This window comes from Ascaphus truei, chromosome 15 (assembly GCF_040206685.1).
Source record: "Ascaphus truei isolate aAscTru1 chromosome 15, aAscTru1.hap1, whole genome shotgun sequence".
Classification (NCBI taxonomy): domain Eukaryota; kingdom Metazoa; phylum Chordata; class Amphibia; order Anura; family Ascaphidae; genus Ascaphus; species Ascaphus truei.
In genome coordinates, this window is record NC_134497.1 from 1,890,512 (window position 1) to 1,907,634 (window position 17,123).

The 17,123-nt window shown below is 42.6% G+C and overlaps 1 protein-coding gene across 1 annotated transcript; it reads left to right on the forward strand.

Moving 5' to 3' along the window:
• The first annotated feature begins 1,092 nt into the window (after nucleotides 1-1,092).
• On the forward strand, nucleotides 1,093-16,406 carry B4GALT5 (beta-1,4-galactosyltransferase 5). The gene is made up of 8 exons (XM_075571267.1): nucleotides 1,093-1,267; nucleotides 2,115-2,228; nucleotides 3,126-3,247; nucleotides 4,068-4,184; nucleotides 5,898-6,085; nucleotides 6,919-7,041; nucleotides 9,804-9,905; nucleotides 11,979-16,406. Exons 1-8 carry the CDS (start codon nucleotides 1,150-1,152, stop codon nucleotides 12,124-12,126), a joined length of 1,032 nt encoding a protein of 343 aa, XP_075427382.1. The 5' UTR covers nucleotides 1,093-1,149; the 3' UTR covers nucleotides 12,127-16,406.
• Nucleotides 16,407-17,123: the final 717 nt, after the last annotated feature.

A 17,123-nucleotide genomic window follows, 5' to 3' on the forward strand; every position in this document is an offset into this window, starting at 1 on the left:
TGTCTGACGTATCGTCCTGTTATCCTGCCTGGGTTTTTCAGTTGGTTCTTCGATTTGCATCGGGTGTGAATAAATCGTCTCACCTCGCTTTCACCTGTCTAATTTGTTTCATTATCTAATCTGGTAATTTGGCCCATGAGATATCACTTTTAAAGGGTCACGGTGTCAAGATTGTTGTCACATGGGCCAAACACTCCGAGACTTGTGGGAAGCTCGGCCAATTAAATCATTTTATTTATTTATTTTTTAAATCCTTGTTAATTTGTGACATTATTAGTGAGAGGGGAGTAAGAGGTGCTTCTTTTCCATTAAGCTGTGATAGTGCCAGTTGGGATATTCACATGGCGACTCCCATTGACTTAATTGTGGGGGACAGTACTAGAACCAGCAGGCAAATGCTAGAACCCTCAAGTTTACGGTGTTCAAATATTTACAACACATGAATCTTTTATTTATTTTTTAAAGACATTTTTCGCCTAAATTTAATTAATAAACTCTCTTACTCCCAGAGGGCCGTACAATGTCCAGTGAAGGGGCTGTTAACATAAGGTTGGCAACTCAACAACAGTAATCCAGCGGGTGTAGGGCAAGGGTTGTGTCCTTAAGGAGCAGGTAGTAGCAGGACCATGGGGTCCATATCTCGGGGAGGAGACAAGGCCGCAGTGTAATCTGCAGGCTGCATTCCTCACCCCAAGATTGACCTTTGCAGTGCCACAAGATTAGGATGTGCTGTCCGGCATCACAACCATGTGATCATTTGTGGAAGGATCCTGCTACCCCAATGACCACGTTCACCGTGTCCGGAGAAAGGTTGGCGCAATGTTCTCTTGAAGATGAACAGAATGATGGTGACCGCCACTGGACGTCACAAGTGTAGTTTACATGCATACATCATAAGGGCAATCAAGGTGGTCACCATTTACAATGCTGATACTCCACGGGTAACCCATAAAGCTTGTTTGTTCCTAAAAGCTCATAGACCTTGTGTGAAACCCAAAGAAAAGGAGGGGGCATATGTAACCATTAAAACGCAGGTCTTCCTATTTTTTGTGGGCGACCATTTAAATGCGCCAACATCATGTCCTGTTCCTCCTTTTATGGAATTTGACCACTGTGTTTGTTTTCCCTGCAGTAAACACTTACCTCTTTATGATGCAAGCACGAGGCATCATCATCCGGGAGAACATGAGAACAATAGGGGCTCAGGTGTACGAGCAGGTGGTACGCAGTGCGTACGCTCGGAGAAACAGCAGCAGCAACGACTCAGGTATGTTTATACCAACTACAATCTCAACCACAATCTTTGGGTTTTGGGAGTAATGCGCTCACGTCTCTCCTAGGATCTTGTTGATTTTATTGCATGAGGGCGTAACCCGGTGAGGAATAGGTGAACCTTGTTACAATACCAATGCCGGCTATTCTTGTGATTTTGGGAAACTTAACTTCACTCTTTCCTAACCTTCTTCAGCAGCAACCAAAAAATAAGCCATTTCTGAGCGCTGTCTGCAAACGAATATCTGCTAAATTCTTCGTTTTATTCTGGCTCATGATTTGCATCAAATTGAAGATCGTTGATTAACTGGTTTCAGTTGGCACATGAAATATAGTGCGCTACGAATTGGGAAATACTGTTACCACATAATTGTGACATACAAGAACATGTGACAAATCCCACATACACCAGAAATCGTGAATGGGTATTAAACACGAACAAAATGAAATGTACATATATATATATATATATGTAATGAGGAGTTTTTCTTCTGAACACGTGATATACATATATACAGTACCATGCAGGTTTGCTACCTTGCTGGTTTCCGGCGGCCGCGGAACCCCTGACGGGGGCAATTCTCGCGCGCTAAAACAAGACATATGAAATTGATACTGTAGCATGTATAAGTTTATGGCTAGAATTTTCTAACGCGATCCGCTTATCGCGATGTGATTCTTTGGACCCCAAACACTGCGTTATAACGGGGTTGCGCTGTATAATTTTTTCCGTGTGGGTGTGTGTATTTAATTCAACATTGTTTATTAGTGCTATAGGAGTAAAATAATTTGCATTTCAACATAATACAAAGAGCTTTGATCTTTCAACTTCTTTTTGTTAGATTACCCACTTGACTTTAACCACAATGAATCATATCTTCAAACAACAACTTTTCTCCCTGAAGACTTTACCTATCTTCCGAACCAGCCCTGTCCCGAGAGGATCCCTTCTATGAGTGAGTCACTGTAATTATTGGTGTCAATTTCTTGTTGGCTGCAAAATGCCACTTTTAAATGCTGTGGTTTTTAAACTATTTGTAAATCGTGGGAAATAACGTGCTGCCTGAAAACGCGCGGCTAATTTTATTGCTCATTACCAAAGGGCCAGATAACCCCCACAATGCGAAATCTAAAAATGGGACCAGATTTTGGTATTTTGAGGCGCAGAGATTAGGGGTTGAAATGGAAATGTAGAAGTAGATTAACACGGGCGTTACCTTTGTGGTTGTGTTGTGACTTCAGTTTTCTTTTATGGAGTTTAGTTCATGTAACGATTCTCATCACATTCCAAGATAACTCGTGTCGTGGTGTTACAAACCCGCGGGTTACTCTGTCGGGCAGATTTGTGGTGTCTTGCTGGTGTGCGGAGTTATTAGGGACAGAGACCTTACTAGGTTCACACTTTGCCTTCCCCAAGACGTAGCCAGAACATCACGAGGTGCCCTATGATGACACAGAACATCATGCTATAAATGCTCAATTTCCCGGGGGTCTCTCGATCGGAAGGGGCGCATCCTCCCTTGTCCGCTCACATCATTGGGGGGGGGGGAGGGGAGATGTGTTTCCTGCGGCCGCTATCCCAAGTGATCACATGATTGGGAAGATACCTGACATTCAAGGGGTTAAAGCAGCAACACCCCCCTCCCCCAGAAGCCTGTATGAGTTTAACTCCGATAATGTTAGCATCTTGCCCACTGAGCATGTAAGGCCTGGCCCCCAGGAGGGCTTACCCCTTTAACCTGCCACTGTGGCATTGCATTGGCAGGCGATCCTGTTGGCGTTCTAATACCTCCGGCCCGCGGACTGCTTGGGAACGCGCGTTCTGGACGCTAATGCTATTTCTTCCTTTTCAGAAGGACCGATCGATGTGAATATGAGTGAGCTCCAATTGAATGACGTACACCAGCTGTTTGGGAAGGATTTCATCCGGGTTGGAGGACACTGGAAACCCAGTGATTGTATTCCCCGATGGAAGGTAAACCCCATTAATATAATAATTATTATTATTATTATTATTAGCATATGGAGTGTACATGACTAATTATGCAATGGTGTTTATTCTTGGTCTCGCTGTTAGAGCGTCAAACTGTACAGGGCAGAAACAACTTCACACCTCTGTATTGTGTAACTAGTGGTGTTGTAGGGGGAATGAATAACTTCGATATTAAAGAAGATCAATAAACGGCATTGAACAAAATACGATGGCGGGAAATTGAATTTTAGAGATGGCAAAATACACTTTGCTGTAAAATAAATAAGTGCGAAAAATTGTCCAAATTTCCCATACGAATACTATTGGCTGTTTTCTGTGGTGAAAACGCTGCCCCGCCCTTTAAAATTAGAGTTTTAAAAAATAAAAATTAAAATGTCTCTAGTTGTGATTAACACGTCGCAGGATGAATCGCAGCTAACGGTGAATAAAGCCGGAAGCTTGGTGTGTCCGGCGGCTGAAGTTCTTAGCCGATGACATTGGATCACCTTGATTTTGCCAACCTTGTTCTACCAGCTGTCGTCATACAGAATTGGCCGGAGTCCAGTAAGCTCGGTGCAAATCCCGGCTAACTTCTCCTCCCCGCTTTCTGGCCGATGTCACAATTCTACATTGTCCTATCGCCCAAGCTCCAGCATAGGATGGCAAATCCCGCGTAGGAAGATGCAGGGAACGACCAGGTGTTGGCAAAAGTGATGGATCCCCTGTCCCTGAGGATGTGCGTGCGTGCGTGTGCGTGCGTGCGTGTGTGTGTGCGCGCGTGTGATATCACACAAAGTATATATTTTGTCTTGTCTCCCTCCAGGTTGCCATTCTCATCCCGTTCAGAAATCGCCACGAGCACCTCCCCGTCCTGTTCAGACACCTGGTTCCGATGCTGCAGCGGCAGCGCCTGCAGTTTGCATTCTATGTCATTGAGCAGGTAGGTCAGACCTTTGCCCCACGGCACTTAACGCCCTTTCTGGCGGAGGGTATGGCCGGTGCCCGTGCACCGGGCCCCGCGGTTACAGAAGCCCCGTGTTCTCCCCCACAGCAATGAAACTGAGCGCACGGGCGCCTCGAACTCTTGCCTTCTCCAGCGGTATCTCCCCCTCCAGGGATCCATCATGGCTCTGCGTTGGCAAATGCCATTGTGTTGCCACGACAACGGGACGTCCCAGCACCATGCCATCCTGTTACCATGGTGACAAAATGCGCCGTCACAGTAACAAGTAGAGAGATCCTGTAAACCTGACCTGTTGGTGGCTCTTGAGGACTGGAGTTGGCCACGCCTGGTTTACAACGTGTCACACAGTTGTTATATTTTTGCATATGTCTGATTTCATTCCAACTATTTCCTTGTGTTTTGTCTTTTTTCTGACCTTTAAATCTCTTACCTGTAACGTTCCATCAAAAGATCTAAACCGTTCCGTGGGCTTGCTATTTATATTTTTAATTTAAAAAAGGTTATTTTAACAACTTTGTAATGATAGCAGAAATGTGTATGTGTGTATGTATAGATACAGTATATATCTCTAGATATACGATATATATATATATATATATATATATATATATATATATATATATATATATATATATATATATATATATATATATATATATATATATATATATATATATATATATATATACACACACACACACACACACACACACACACACACACACACACACACACACACACACACACACACACACACACACACACACACACACACACACACACACACACACACACATTTATTTACACACACAAAATATTTACACACACAAAATATTTAGCTACTGTACTTTCCCCAAAGACAAAAAATATTTCATTAATAAGGGACTTCAGCATGCTAACGCGTGTTAGAGTTATAGATAGATATCTAGTGTATATGTGTATGTATACATGTCTAGTATATATCTATATATCTCTGTCAATCCCTGGCTTCTGAGGTTACCTCTGGGGAGAGCTCCATTTTAACCTGAATATTTCAAACGTTTATTTCTCCTGAACGGAGCATCAGAGGAAACTAAAAAATAAATACAAAAATGAACTTTAACTGCTGCTTTACACACAAACAGATGTATTAACTGGTTGACAGTGTGTGAACTCAAACTGACACACACTCACCTCAAGAGCTACCAACAGGTCAGGTTTTCAGGATATCCCTGCTTCAGGGATATGTATGTATGTATATACAGTATAGAGGTGTCTGTACCGTGTTAGCCGAGCTTCAATATTCAAAAATGAATAGACGATACCGTTCTGTGGCTAATGAAATGCTTTTATTTGTGCGAGCTATCTCTCTAACGTGCTTGCATGCTAAGGTCCCTTATTAATGAAATATATTTTATTGTCTTTGCTACAGTAGCTAAATAATTTTTTTAAAGATCTTTCCTTCCCCATTTCTCTATTTTTTTTAATGTATTTCAAATCAACATGTCAAATAAATCCACCACAATTAATTTTATATCGTTCGGAAAATGTCGCCCCCCCCCTAATGAAAAGGTAAAACTCTGTATACTTGGTATCCGCGTACACATGCAGCCATGGTATATATTTGGTATAGCGCATACTAGTAATGTAAATAAAACAGCTGGATGAAAGAGCTGGTAGATTCCGACCCGCGCTGTTTTATCCTTGCAGGCTGGGAACCAGCCATTTAATCGGGCCATGCTTTTCAACATCGGCTTTGAGGAGGCAATGAAAGATCTGGCCTGGGACTGTTTGATATTTCACGACGTGGATCATATACCAGAAAACGATCGCAATTACTACGGCTGTCAGCACATGCCCCGGCACTTTGCAGCCAAGCTGGACAAATACATGTACCTGTAAGTTTTGGATTTGGCCTTCTTCTTCTTCTGTTTTTTTTTTTTAACCCTTTGGCTTTTCAGTTTGTTTTGTAGCCGGAGATTGCGTTTTGCGCTCCCGTAGGGCGCTCCATGCGCGATCTGCCAGAAGAGGAACAGGATGGCTCAGTTCGCAACAGCGACGCCGCTTCGAGGGGGATGTATAATAATGGAGCGGGTCCCTCCGCTCAAACCCCGCTCCCTACAGACCGCATATCGCGGTCGGTGGCTGTCAGCGCCCCGCCTGTCTGCAGAGCGGGCGCGCTGACTGAGGGAGCGGGGCCTTAGCCTAAGGGGGAAAGAAGCCATGTTTGACCATGTTTACATATCTGTGTATACACATTCTTCTGCTTTCTCCGGGGGAACTGCCCTCGGATTATTTTTATTTTAGATCTTTTACTTATTAACCTTGACGTGACACAGGATTACTCGCAGACTAGAAGTTCCCAGACATATATATATCGGGTACCTGTGCACCATGTGGAAGCCGCGCTGTTGGATATCCCATTTAGACCCTCGAGTACATTGGGGTTGTAGTTTGTCCCCTGGTGGGTGGAGGGATTGTTGGTCTATGCATTACCCTGGGCAGCAGGCAGAAGAGACCATGTATTGCAGGGGTGGCTAGCTCCAGTCCTCAAGAGCTACCAACAGGTCAGGTTTCCCTGCTTCTGCACAGGTGGCTCAGCCTTCAACTGAGCCAGTGACTGAGCCGTGATGGTGCAGGACGTGAGTGTTGGCAGACGCTGCAGTTTGTGCATGACTTTTTATTATTAATAATATAATAATAATGCTTCACTTTGTGTTTCTGTGCGCAGACTTCCTTACAACGAGTTTTTCGGAGGGGTGAGCGGTTTGACGGTGGAGCAGTTTCGGAAAATCAATGGTTTCCCGAATGCTTTCTGGGGATGGGGCGGGGAAGACGATGACCTCTGGAATAGGTATGCATGCCCTCTGCTGGTCCCTCCATAGCTGGCCGGCTCCTCTAAGAGCAGTTCTTTGAACTTTTAGGTCTACGTTAAAATCTCTAGAGCAGGGGCAGTTTTCATGATGTCCCTGCTTCAGCACAGGTGGCTCTGTCAACGACAGCCACCTGTGCTGAAGCAGTGATATCCTTAGAACCTGACCTGTTGGTGCCCTTGAGGACTGGAGTTGGCCACTCCTGGTCTATATGAAGAAGTGAACCTGTATGTAACACACACACAAAGGAAAACACAATGCTGCTATTCATTGTGTTACAGGAAGCTTTTATAGTTACTCATTAGGTAAAGAACTGTTTGGCAACCTGAACGTACATAGAAACATTAACAGTCTGGGTTAAGATAGTGACAAAGAATCAAATAATACTTTTTATTTCCTTATGGTCCTTGTAAAGCCTTGGACTCAACCTCATATACCAGTTATATTATATTTACATCAATTCTGCAATTAAAAGCAAAGTTTGTTACAAAAATTGCAACTTTAAAATAAATAAAAAATCTACAAGTATAAATGATTAACCTTAAAGCGGCATTATTCATTTCCCAGCATGGTTTATTTGAAAAAAATTGCCAATTCAGACAAGCGTTTGAAATATTAAGTGTCCAGGGGGTTAAAGTGTGTGTGTGTGTGTTATGTCTTTATTTATATAGCACCATTAATGTACATAGTGTGTCACAGCAGTAATACACGTGACAAACATATAAATGGCAAATAATACAAATACATTCATGGGAATAAGTTCTTTAGACATAAAAGTAACATTTAGGAAGAAGAGTCCCTGCTCAGATGAACTTACAATCTAATTGGTAGGAAGAACGTACAGACAGTAGGAGGGAGTTCTGGTAAGTGCGTCTGCAGGGGGCCAAGCTTTATGTATCGTGTATAGTTTCAGCCACTGTGCTATTCATATGCTTCTTAAAGCAGGTGTGTCTTAAGGTGGGTATTAAAGGTGGATAGGGAGGGTGCTAGTTGGTTATTGAGGGGAAGGGCATTCCAGAGGTGTGGGGCAGTCAGTGAAAAAGGTTTAAGGTGCGAGAGGGCTTTAGATACAAAAGAGGTAGAAAGAAGACATCCTTGAGCAGAACACAAGTCGGTATGGTGCATAGCGAGAAATTAGGGCTGAGATGTAAGGAGGGGCAGAAGAGTGTAAAGCTTTAAAAGTGAGGAGAAGAATGGAGTGTGAGATGCGGGATTTGATCGGAAGCCAGGAGAGGGATTTCAGGAGGGGAGATGCTGAGACAGATCTAGGAAAGAGTAGCGTGATTCTGGCAGCAGCATTTAGGATAGATTGTAGGGGAGATGGGTGAGAGGCAGGAAGGCCGGACAGCAGGAGGTTGCAGTAATCGAACAGGAGAGAATGAGGGCCTGAGTCAGAGTTTTAACAGTCAAGCAACAGAGGAAAGGACGTATCTTTGTGATATTGTGGAGGAAAAAGCAACAGGTTTTAAATACCTTTTGAATGTGAGAAAGGAGTAGAGTGTGACCCCTAGGCAGCGTGCTTGGGCTACTGGGTGAATGATTGTACTTCCAACATTAATGTGGAAGGAGGTGGTAGGGCCAGGTTTGGGAGGAAGTATGAGGAGCTCGGTTTTTGCCATGTTTCAGTCGGCGGAGGGCCATCCAGAATGATATCGCAGAGACATTCAGAAACTTTGGTCTGTATAGCAGGTGTAAGGTCAGGGGTAGAAAAGCAAATGTGTGTTTCGTCAGCATAGAGGTGATATTTGAACACGAGATGTGATTAGGTCACCTAGAGAAAGTGTGTACAGAGAAAAGAGAAGGGGTCCCAGGACAGGGCCATGGGGTACCCCCACAGAGAGATCGATAGAGCCGGAGGAGGTGTTAGCAGAAGAGACACTGAAAGTACGACGGGAGAGGTAGGATGAGATCCAGGATAGAGCTTTGTTCCGAATACCAAGAGTATGGAGAATGTGAAGGAGAAGAGGGTGGTCCACGGTGTCAAATGCTGCAGAGAGGTCAAGTAATATGAGCAGAGTGTAATCACCTCTGTCTTCGTGCTCTCCCCAGAGCGCAGCTTTGTAACACTAGCAAAACATGTGGGAGAGAGTACAGGACAGACTCAGCAGAGATGTTTGCGGGGTTCGGTGCAGGGACATGGGTTGGGCCTCGGATCTTACCGTCGGTGGCGGCGGAATCTTCCCCTGCATAGTCCTGTCATGGTTCCGAGATGTCCAATGGCATTGCATTGCCATGCGGCATCCCGTTGGCATGGCAACCTGATGCCATTGGACATCGGGGAGTCATGATGACTGAACTATGCAGGAGATGCCACCTCCAGAGAAGGTAAGCGAGTTACAGAGGCCCCACAATTCCCCCCCGGCAATCAGTGTAATTGTCATGGAGAAGAGCGTGAGGCCCCAGTAACCGCCAGGCTCGGTGCAGTGGCACAGATATATCACACCGGCTCAGACACGTCACGCCGGCACAGACATATCACACCGGCCCTGCTGCTCAGAGGGCAAGATTCTTACATTGAGTTAAACTAATGGAGGCTTTTGGGAAGGCGTTGCTTCTTTAACATGACTTTAGCAAGTCACATGCAATGTGCCGCTGACCTTTCTGGTATCCTTGGGAAGTCTTGCTGTTAACACCACAACTTTCTGGTCATACTTGATTTTGTACGCTAGTCTATAGGCCTGCTGGAAAACCCCGACTTGCTCATTCTTACCCGTTGTACCTCGTTTTATTTTATTTTTAATAGGGTGCAGAATGCAGGATACGCAGTGACGCGGCCAGAAGGAGAGCTGGGAAAATATAAATCCATTCCCCATCACCATCGAGGTGAAGTCCAGTTCCTAGGCAGGTGAGAATTTGTGAAGAAGAACACCTGAGGTCCCCCTGAGACAAGCACATTATTTCAGCCCTGGGAAACCCAATCCTGTAAAATAAAATGCAGGTTGGTTCGGGTGGATTGCTGCTTGTATCACAGAGGAAATGATAGTATGCACAGCTCTGAAACATCAGAGATCTGTCACATAGTAGATGAAAAAAGACATATACGTCCAAGTTCAACCTGTGCTAAGTTTATACGACAGATCCTTTATCCTATATCTGTACTTGCAGTATAGTGATCCAGAAGAAGGCAAATTGTACACAATGAGAAGGATGTTGATCCAGGGAGTAATCTGCCAAAATTTGGAGCCATCACAATCTCAGTGGGTAACGAGTTCCACGTGGTGTGTTCTGCGAGCCTGCACATTTAGGCATCTGTTTAATTAAATATTCGTGTCACTGGAACACCGTATTATTAAGACGTGAGTTTGAAAAAAAAAAAAAAAAAAAAAAGGCACTATGGTGGGGAATATTCCTTTATGTTGCAATGTGTCCTGTAGCGTAATGATGTTATTTGTAAGGATTGAAGTTGATACTCGTGTGCCAAACAAATGTTAAAATCAGAAGTTGCAGGCTGTGTGCTTTTAATATTCTATATCGATGCATTTATTCCTCTCTCCCTGCCCGGCTCCCTGGGGAGGCTGCGGCGGGGTATGGGGTCTGTTTACATCAGAATAGATGACCTTGCCCCAGGGTGTAGGATGGGGTCGGCTGGGTGATGATGATGATGGGTGCCAGGAGGTTTTATAGTATAACCTCAATGTTTATTCAATATTTCCTGGCTTGGGAACACGTCATTCATATATACAATAAGGTGGAACATTGTTCCTTCCATGCGATCACTCTCTGAACTCTCCTGGGAGGTGCGTGCACTTGTTACTGAGGGAAATACTTGTCTGGGACAGTTTACCTTGTTGAGCACTATCCATGCGATCCTGCTATTTCGGGTCCCTTCTGAGATCCTGGACAGTTCTGGGCAGATTATTAATAACCCCCATTCCGGGCGTGGAACTGCTACTTCTTCAGGTAACTATACCATGGGGGACCCGAGGGGCTAAAGCCCATCACATAGTAACTATACCATGGGGGACCCGAGGGGCTAAAGCCCATCACATAGTAACTATATCATGGGGACCCGAGGGGCTAAAGCCCATCACATAGTAACTATATCATGGGGGACCCGAGGGGCTAAAGCCCATCACATAGTAACTATACCATGGGGGACCCGAGGGGCTAAAGCCCATGATGTACTAGCTCCGTCTTTGGGTGCTCAAAAGGTTAGGTGAATGCAGCGATGCAAAGTTGGTAAAAGCGCACACACCGAGCAATACATGAATAATAGATCAAGATATCAAGTGTTGTATTACCCTAATGGGATCTTGTTCGTAGTATGAGCCGAGGGAAGGCTGAAATGTGCAGGGGGTATTCGGTTTCACACACCTGGCACAAGCACAATCTACTCAAACAATGGTAATATAGCTTTCTAAGGTGATAACACATTTATCTCTATGGATGTTTAGAAAGGGTTTCATTTGAGATTTTTTTTTTTTTCCCCATCCAAATATGATCAAAACTTATTACACTTCATAATGTAATTGACCGTATGTACAGTAAAGCTTGCATGTTGGGTATAGTTTTAGGTGCATAACGCTACAGTGTTAATACACATGTTAACATCTACTCTACAGCAAAAGGACAGTACCGTCCCAGACCATCCTGAACTAATGACTAAATAAAACCTGCGTTGGTATTATTAAATTACGTAATTGGTGCTTGATAAAAGGGGGACGGACTTAGATTTGACCCCCATATAAATACACAGTATATACACAATAATACAGCAGTCAGAATCCAATTTGTAAATCAAAATAAAAAAAACTACTTTGCTTTCAAAAATATTTTAAATGTTATATTTATGGTTTGACATTTGATCTTTTTTAAGTACTAATCGCCTGGTTTCAAACCTATTAAAATAATAGTCATTAGTTCAATTTGCATTATGAGCATAACCAATTATCTTCCGGTCTCTCTCTTATTTTGTCAGATATGCATTGCTGAGAAGATCAAAAGAGAGACAAAGCATGGACGGCCTAAATAACTTGAACTATTCCCCAAACATCACGTACAACGCCTTGTATAAGAACATAACTGTGCATCTGACTCCAGAGCTGGCTCTGGTGAGTGATTATTAAGTGCTGCGAAAACCTAATCACGTATGTGGTGTCCTTCGCCGAGCGAACACGCGGGACATTCTCTTTCCGAGGACATTGGCCAACACCAACGATCACTGTTGAAGAGCACCTGGAAGTGCGGACTCGTCCAGAATCGGCAAACCCCAAACCCTGCTTGGGAACGTCGTGATCCAGACTGAAGTGCGCGTTCTGAAGAATACCAATCCTGCTGCTTCTTTTATTTTATTCCAACTTGTGTGTGTCCAGTCTGTATGTGGAAAATTGATAACATTGCGGTGATTTCGTCTGGTCAGCACGGTCAGTGTTGCTAAAATGACCCCTTTTTGGATGTTCATGGAAGATGAAACCCGCAAGGCAGCTGTCTTTCACCAAGATCAAACCACCTGATTTCAAACTGTTTCTTTGAAGTATCTTTTTTTAATTTCCTGCTTGCAATATATATATATATATATATATATATATATATATATATATATATATATATATATATATATATATATATATATATATTTATCACTTCTTAAAGAAGTGTAAGTGTAAATAAGCTATGTAAATTGCTACTTCATTTTCTGTTTACAATTAGCTAACTCAAAATGGAAGTTTTACATATCCGATCATTAAGTGCTGGGCATAGAGAAATGTATTTTGTCATTTATAACAGAAATTGCCTTTGTGTCAACCACAGGAATTTTCTTAGCGTGATTGTAAAGCAAATCGTATTGGAAGCAAATGTTGAAGCGATAGACTAAGAAACCAGTGTTGTGTGTTTTACAATAGTTTTTTTTTTTTCAATGGCTTTTATCAAATCTCCTTTCGGCACATGCGCCCACGCTGATCTCGAGACCTCTTCAGTTTTATAACTGGATTGTAGAAGGGGTGATCTGATTCCCTGTTGGCTAAAATCTCTGTGACTCCCTGAACCCACGAAGATGACATCTGTCCCTTCTCCAGGATAGAGAAATATGAAAGCGGGCAATTTTCTTGATGGTGATTTTGGTAATTGACATAGGCCAGTGATGCGCGGTCCAAGCTCCGGCACGTTCTAATGTCGCAGTGTGGATCCGTTCCAGTTGCACATGGACCATACATATTAAGCAGTTATAATGCATTCGGCACATTACAGCTCATTCAAGTCGTCGGAGGCAGTACAGATGAATATGGGCATCACATGTAATATCTGGGCATTGGATCTGACACCCCACATGGCTAGTTTAAGCCCTTTAATGTCAGAGTGGCTAGTAATGCAATGTGACACCGGCCCCTCTGCCGGGAAATGGTGTCCAGTAGATGTGTTCCTTATGGCCCAGACACAACACTTATTCAGAACAATGGGACACAAGAAGGGTGAATGGTTTCCTATGATCTCCCAACCACTGAACTTGACCAGGGGGAAGTGAAGGTCGTTACAGTGTAAAGGCTGGATTCCCACGTCACGAGAAGGTCCCCAAACCTGCTTCCTAACACCCCGCCGCCCACATTTCTGAGTGAGGGACATTTCCTGCTGGATCTGGAATTTTGCTGTGGTTGGCAATCAAAGTAATTCATGGATTTCACGTGCAGTGGTGGCCTTCTTTGGTTTTAACAATCCATTAGTGATTTTCATTATATTTTACACACAGCCGTTTCCTTAATTCTCTAATATTTATACTCCATAAATTGTGACATCCCAAGTGGTCTTTTCCCATTTCCCTGTTCAGAATCAAACTATTGATATGCATTTTTACTGTATAAATTAGGCTGAAGTAGATCCGTTATCTTGCCCCTTTCTCTTTTGGGTCTTTGCCCATTATCCAATGGCAGAATTCATTCAGGGGCCCCAACTGTTGCGTGCTATACGGACACAAGCCTCTAATCTGAAGAGAACAAAACGCACTGGGTTTTGGTTGGACCTCTTGCTCGAGTTAAGCAGTGTACACATGTTGGATTCATTGACTAGTTGTAAAGATTAAACGAGAGACGAAATGTTTGTGCCTATGGAATGGTCTCTTTCTAAACTCTCCCCATGGTGCATGAACCCCTACTCAATATGCTGAAGCTGTCCTGCCCAAATCTTCCCCAATAAAAGGGTGGGCACCGTACCAGCATATTGAATAGGTGTCATTGAGTCTGCATTCCTTCTTTCTTAGTCTTGGACGGTAGCAACCACGGAGGTTTCTTTTTAAGTTATTGAGATAGTTGCCACATATTCCATGTTCTTAAATTGTTGTTGGTTTTTTTTTTTTTATTGCATCTTTGTTTTGCCTTATTTTGCCTTATTTTGACTTTTCACGGTTTACATTTGTATTGGGTTCTTTGGGCAAATGATCTCCTCTTACAGAACGGTTCTGTAGTGGGTGTGAGCGACCGAACCTCGTTGTACGTTGCTAATTTTTTGTGTTTAATAAATAACATGTACTAGTTCTTATTGGCATGAATGAAAGGAGTGTAAGCCGTCCTGGACACAGTTGGTAAGTTTGTCAGAAATATATATTTTGCATAGGTATGTGTTTTTTTTTTTAATGTGATGGACATGTTCCACATGGGAACATGATACTGCTGAGTCAGACAGACTTAATGCAATACACAGTCTTTATAGATTGCTGATATTGGACCCAACTCAGATTTTGAGCCTTATCACTTCCACCTTTGTCCCTTTTTACTATGTAAATCTTGAGGCTTTTTTTGTGCTTCATGCAAAGAATGTATTGAATATTAACTTAAACACCAAGCACATTTCAAACTTAAATAGATTTTTGCAGCAAACCTGGTCATTTTGAAGATCTGATGTCTGTCTTTTTGCTGAATTTGTTCACTATTGTTTTCCAATTTTGGTGCTGGGGTAAAAAAAAAAAAGCTGCCACACTTGGCAGTATCAACACAAGAGTCCAAACTAGATTAAAGTACTGGTAACCCATCACAGATTGGCTTTATTCAATCAGACTTCTGGGGAACCAGGAACGGGTCATTCGTCATCGGTCAGTCGTTATTTCTTGTGATCAAGTTTAATTTGTTTTTAATGTGAACTGAATGCGCACTGCTGATTTTTATTTATTTTCTTTTGAATTGAAAATGGATAATTTAAAACTTAAATGTTTTTGTCAAACTTTGAGCCTGTTTTTTCTGGTTTAGATTTCCCATGTAGGGCCAGAGTTAATTAGGGGAAACGACATGTGTAATGGTGGAAAATATTGGTGGCCAATGCTGTAAAAAAAACAAAGAAAAGACACTTTATAGACGTGCACCCCAATTTATATATGCCCTCCCCCCTGCCCCATCAAAAGACCAATCGGGCAAGGGTGCAGCATAAATCTGAGGTGTAAAATCAGATTACAATAATTTCTGGGAGAAACTTTCAAAGCGTATTTTACATACTTGTCTGACTTTGATGCTTTTGGTTTGAAACAGTCTGCCATCTACTGTTAACCAATGAAATAATATACCACGGTCATTAGTTTACTTTGGTCCCAAGTAGCATCCCCATCTTTCTAGCAGCTGTCACCTTTGTGGAAGTGACTGGCTCCATGCAGGGCTACAGAAGAAGGTGCCCGTCTGAGGGGGGAAAAAAAACAATTGTTGCTACAATTGGACACCTTTTCCCCAACCCAACTTCCAATAAGGTTCCTAGTAGTCCACCTTCTGGCATTCAGGCTGCTGGAACCTCTCTGTCCACTTCTGAACCACCTTGCATGAGACACCTAGAAGTTGGATGAATGACAATGGAGCTAAGCCTACTTGAACATGTATTAACCCTTACTCGGCCGCATTGCTCGAGCGGAGTCTGGGATAAACACTAGCCTGGTAGTTGGCAATGCTGCTGTAAGTCCTTCACTCCTAGAAGAACTAATATGTTGCAGGTTGGTTCAGCAGGACACCCACGAGCGAGCGCTGGTATCTGGTCTCCTCAGAACCTTGTATGTTAATGTATGTATACCCTGTGGATGCCATGTCAAATGTTGCCTTGAGAAGCCATACAGGTTGTTACGACAATATGGGGTCGATATTTTATCTTATTACATTGACCGACTGTACAAATGTATTCCACACTGACATTCTGCATTTAGTACTGTTATGAATAAGGTGAATGAGATTATAGCTTTTGTTTCACACTGTGACATCTTTTTCCAGAATATGGCTATGTTCTGTAGCACCAGAAGGATGTTTACCTTGCACTGAGATGTAAAATGAGACACTTTGAGGGAAAAAATACTGTCATTGCATTATTTTCCCATGTGTTTGTAAATTTTTATATTTGTTAATTTATTAATGATTTTTCAGTAAAAAAAAAAAACAAACAAAAAAAACCATGCACACGTCTGAGTTTTTTTTTTTTCTGGTCCTGTTTGGCTCTAACAAATTAGTTTTTTTGTTTTTTTAGAGTTGTATGCAAATGGTAATTATTAGGATGCAGACACCTCCTATGAAGTACTCACACCAATGGGCTTCATGTATAGCCGCCGACACTGACGATGAGGATTTTTCAATCAAAATCATCGGCCAAAATTAGTGGAAATATAATCAGTCCATCAAACAATTACCAGATGGAGGGGGAGAGAGAGCTGGTCTGTCTTCTATACAACTTATTTTATGGGAAGTGGATGGGGAATTGTGTTTAGCTTATGTTGTGCCTATTTGCTAATTGAGCGAGTCTCCTGAGCAGATTCACATTGATTCGAGTGACCAAACCATGGGGCCTTTGGTCAATTGGAGGGACTAATTTAATGAATTCACAATACGTTTGTTTTTTGCACAAGATCACACACGGATATTATATGAAATGGTTATTGAACACACGTTTCTTTCATGGACCATCACAAGAACTCTTTCAAATAAAGGTTGTATTTAAGTCGTTTAACAGAAGATCATTCGCTTTTATTACCCTCGTAAATTAGCAATACCCCAGCGCACTAAAAATCAAGAGCTCAAGTAAATGCAACAAAAAAAAAGGTCATTTAATGATCTGACCAGTCATCCAACGTTTTGGTAACCCTGATGAAGGTGCTGGGTTATTGCCCATGTAC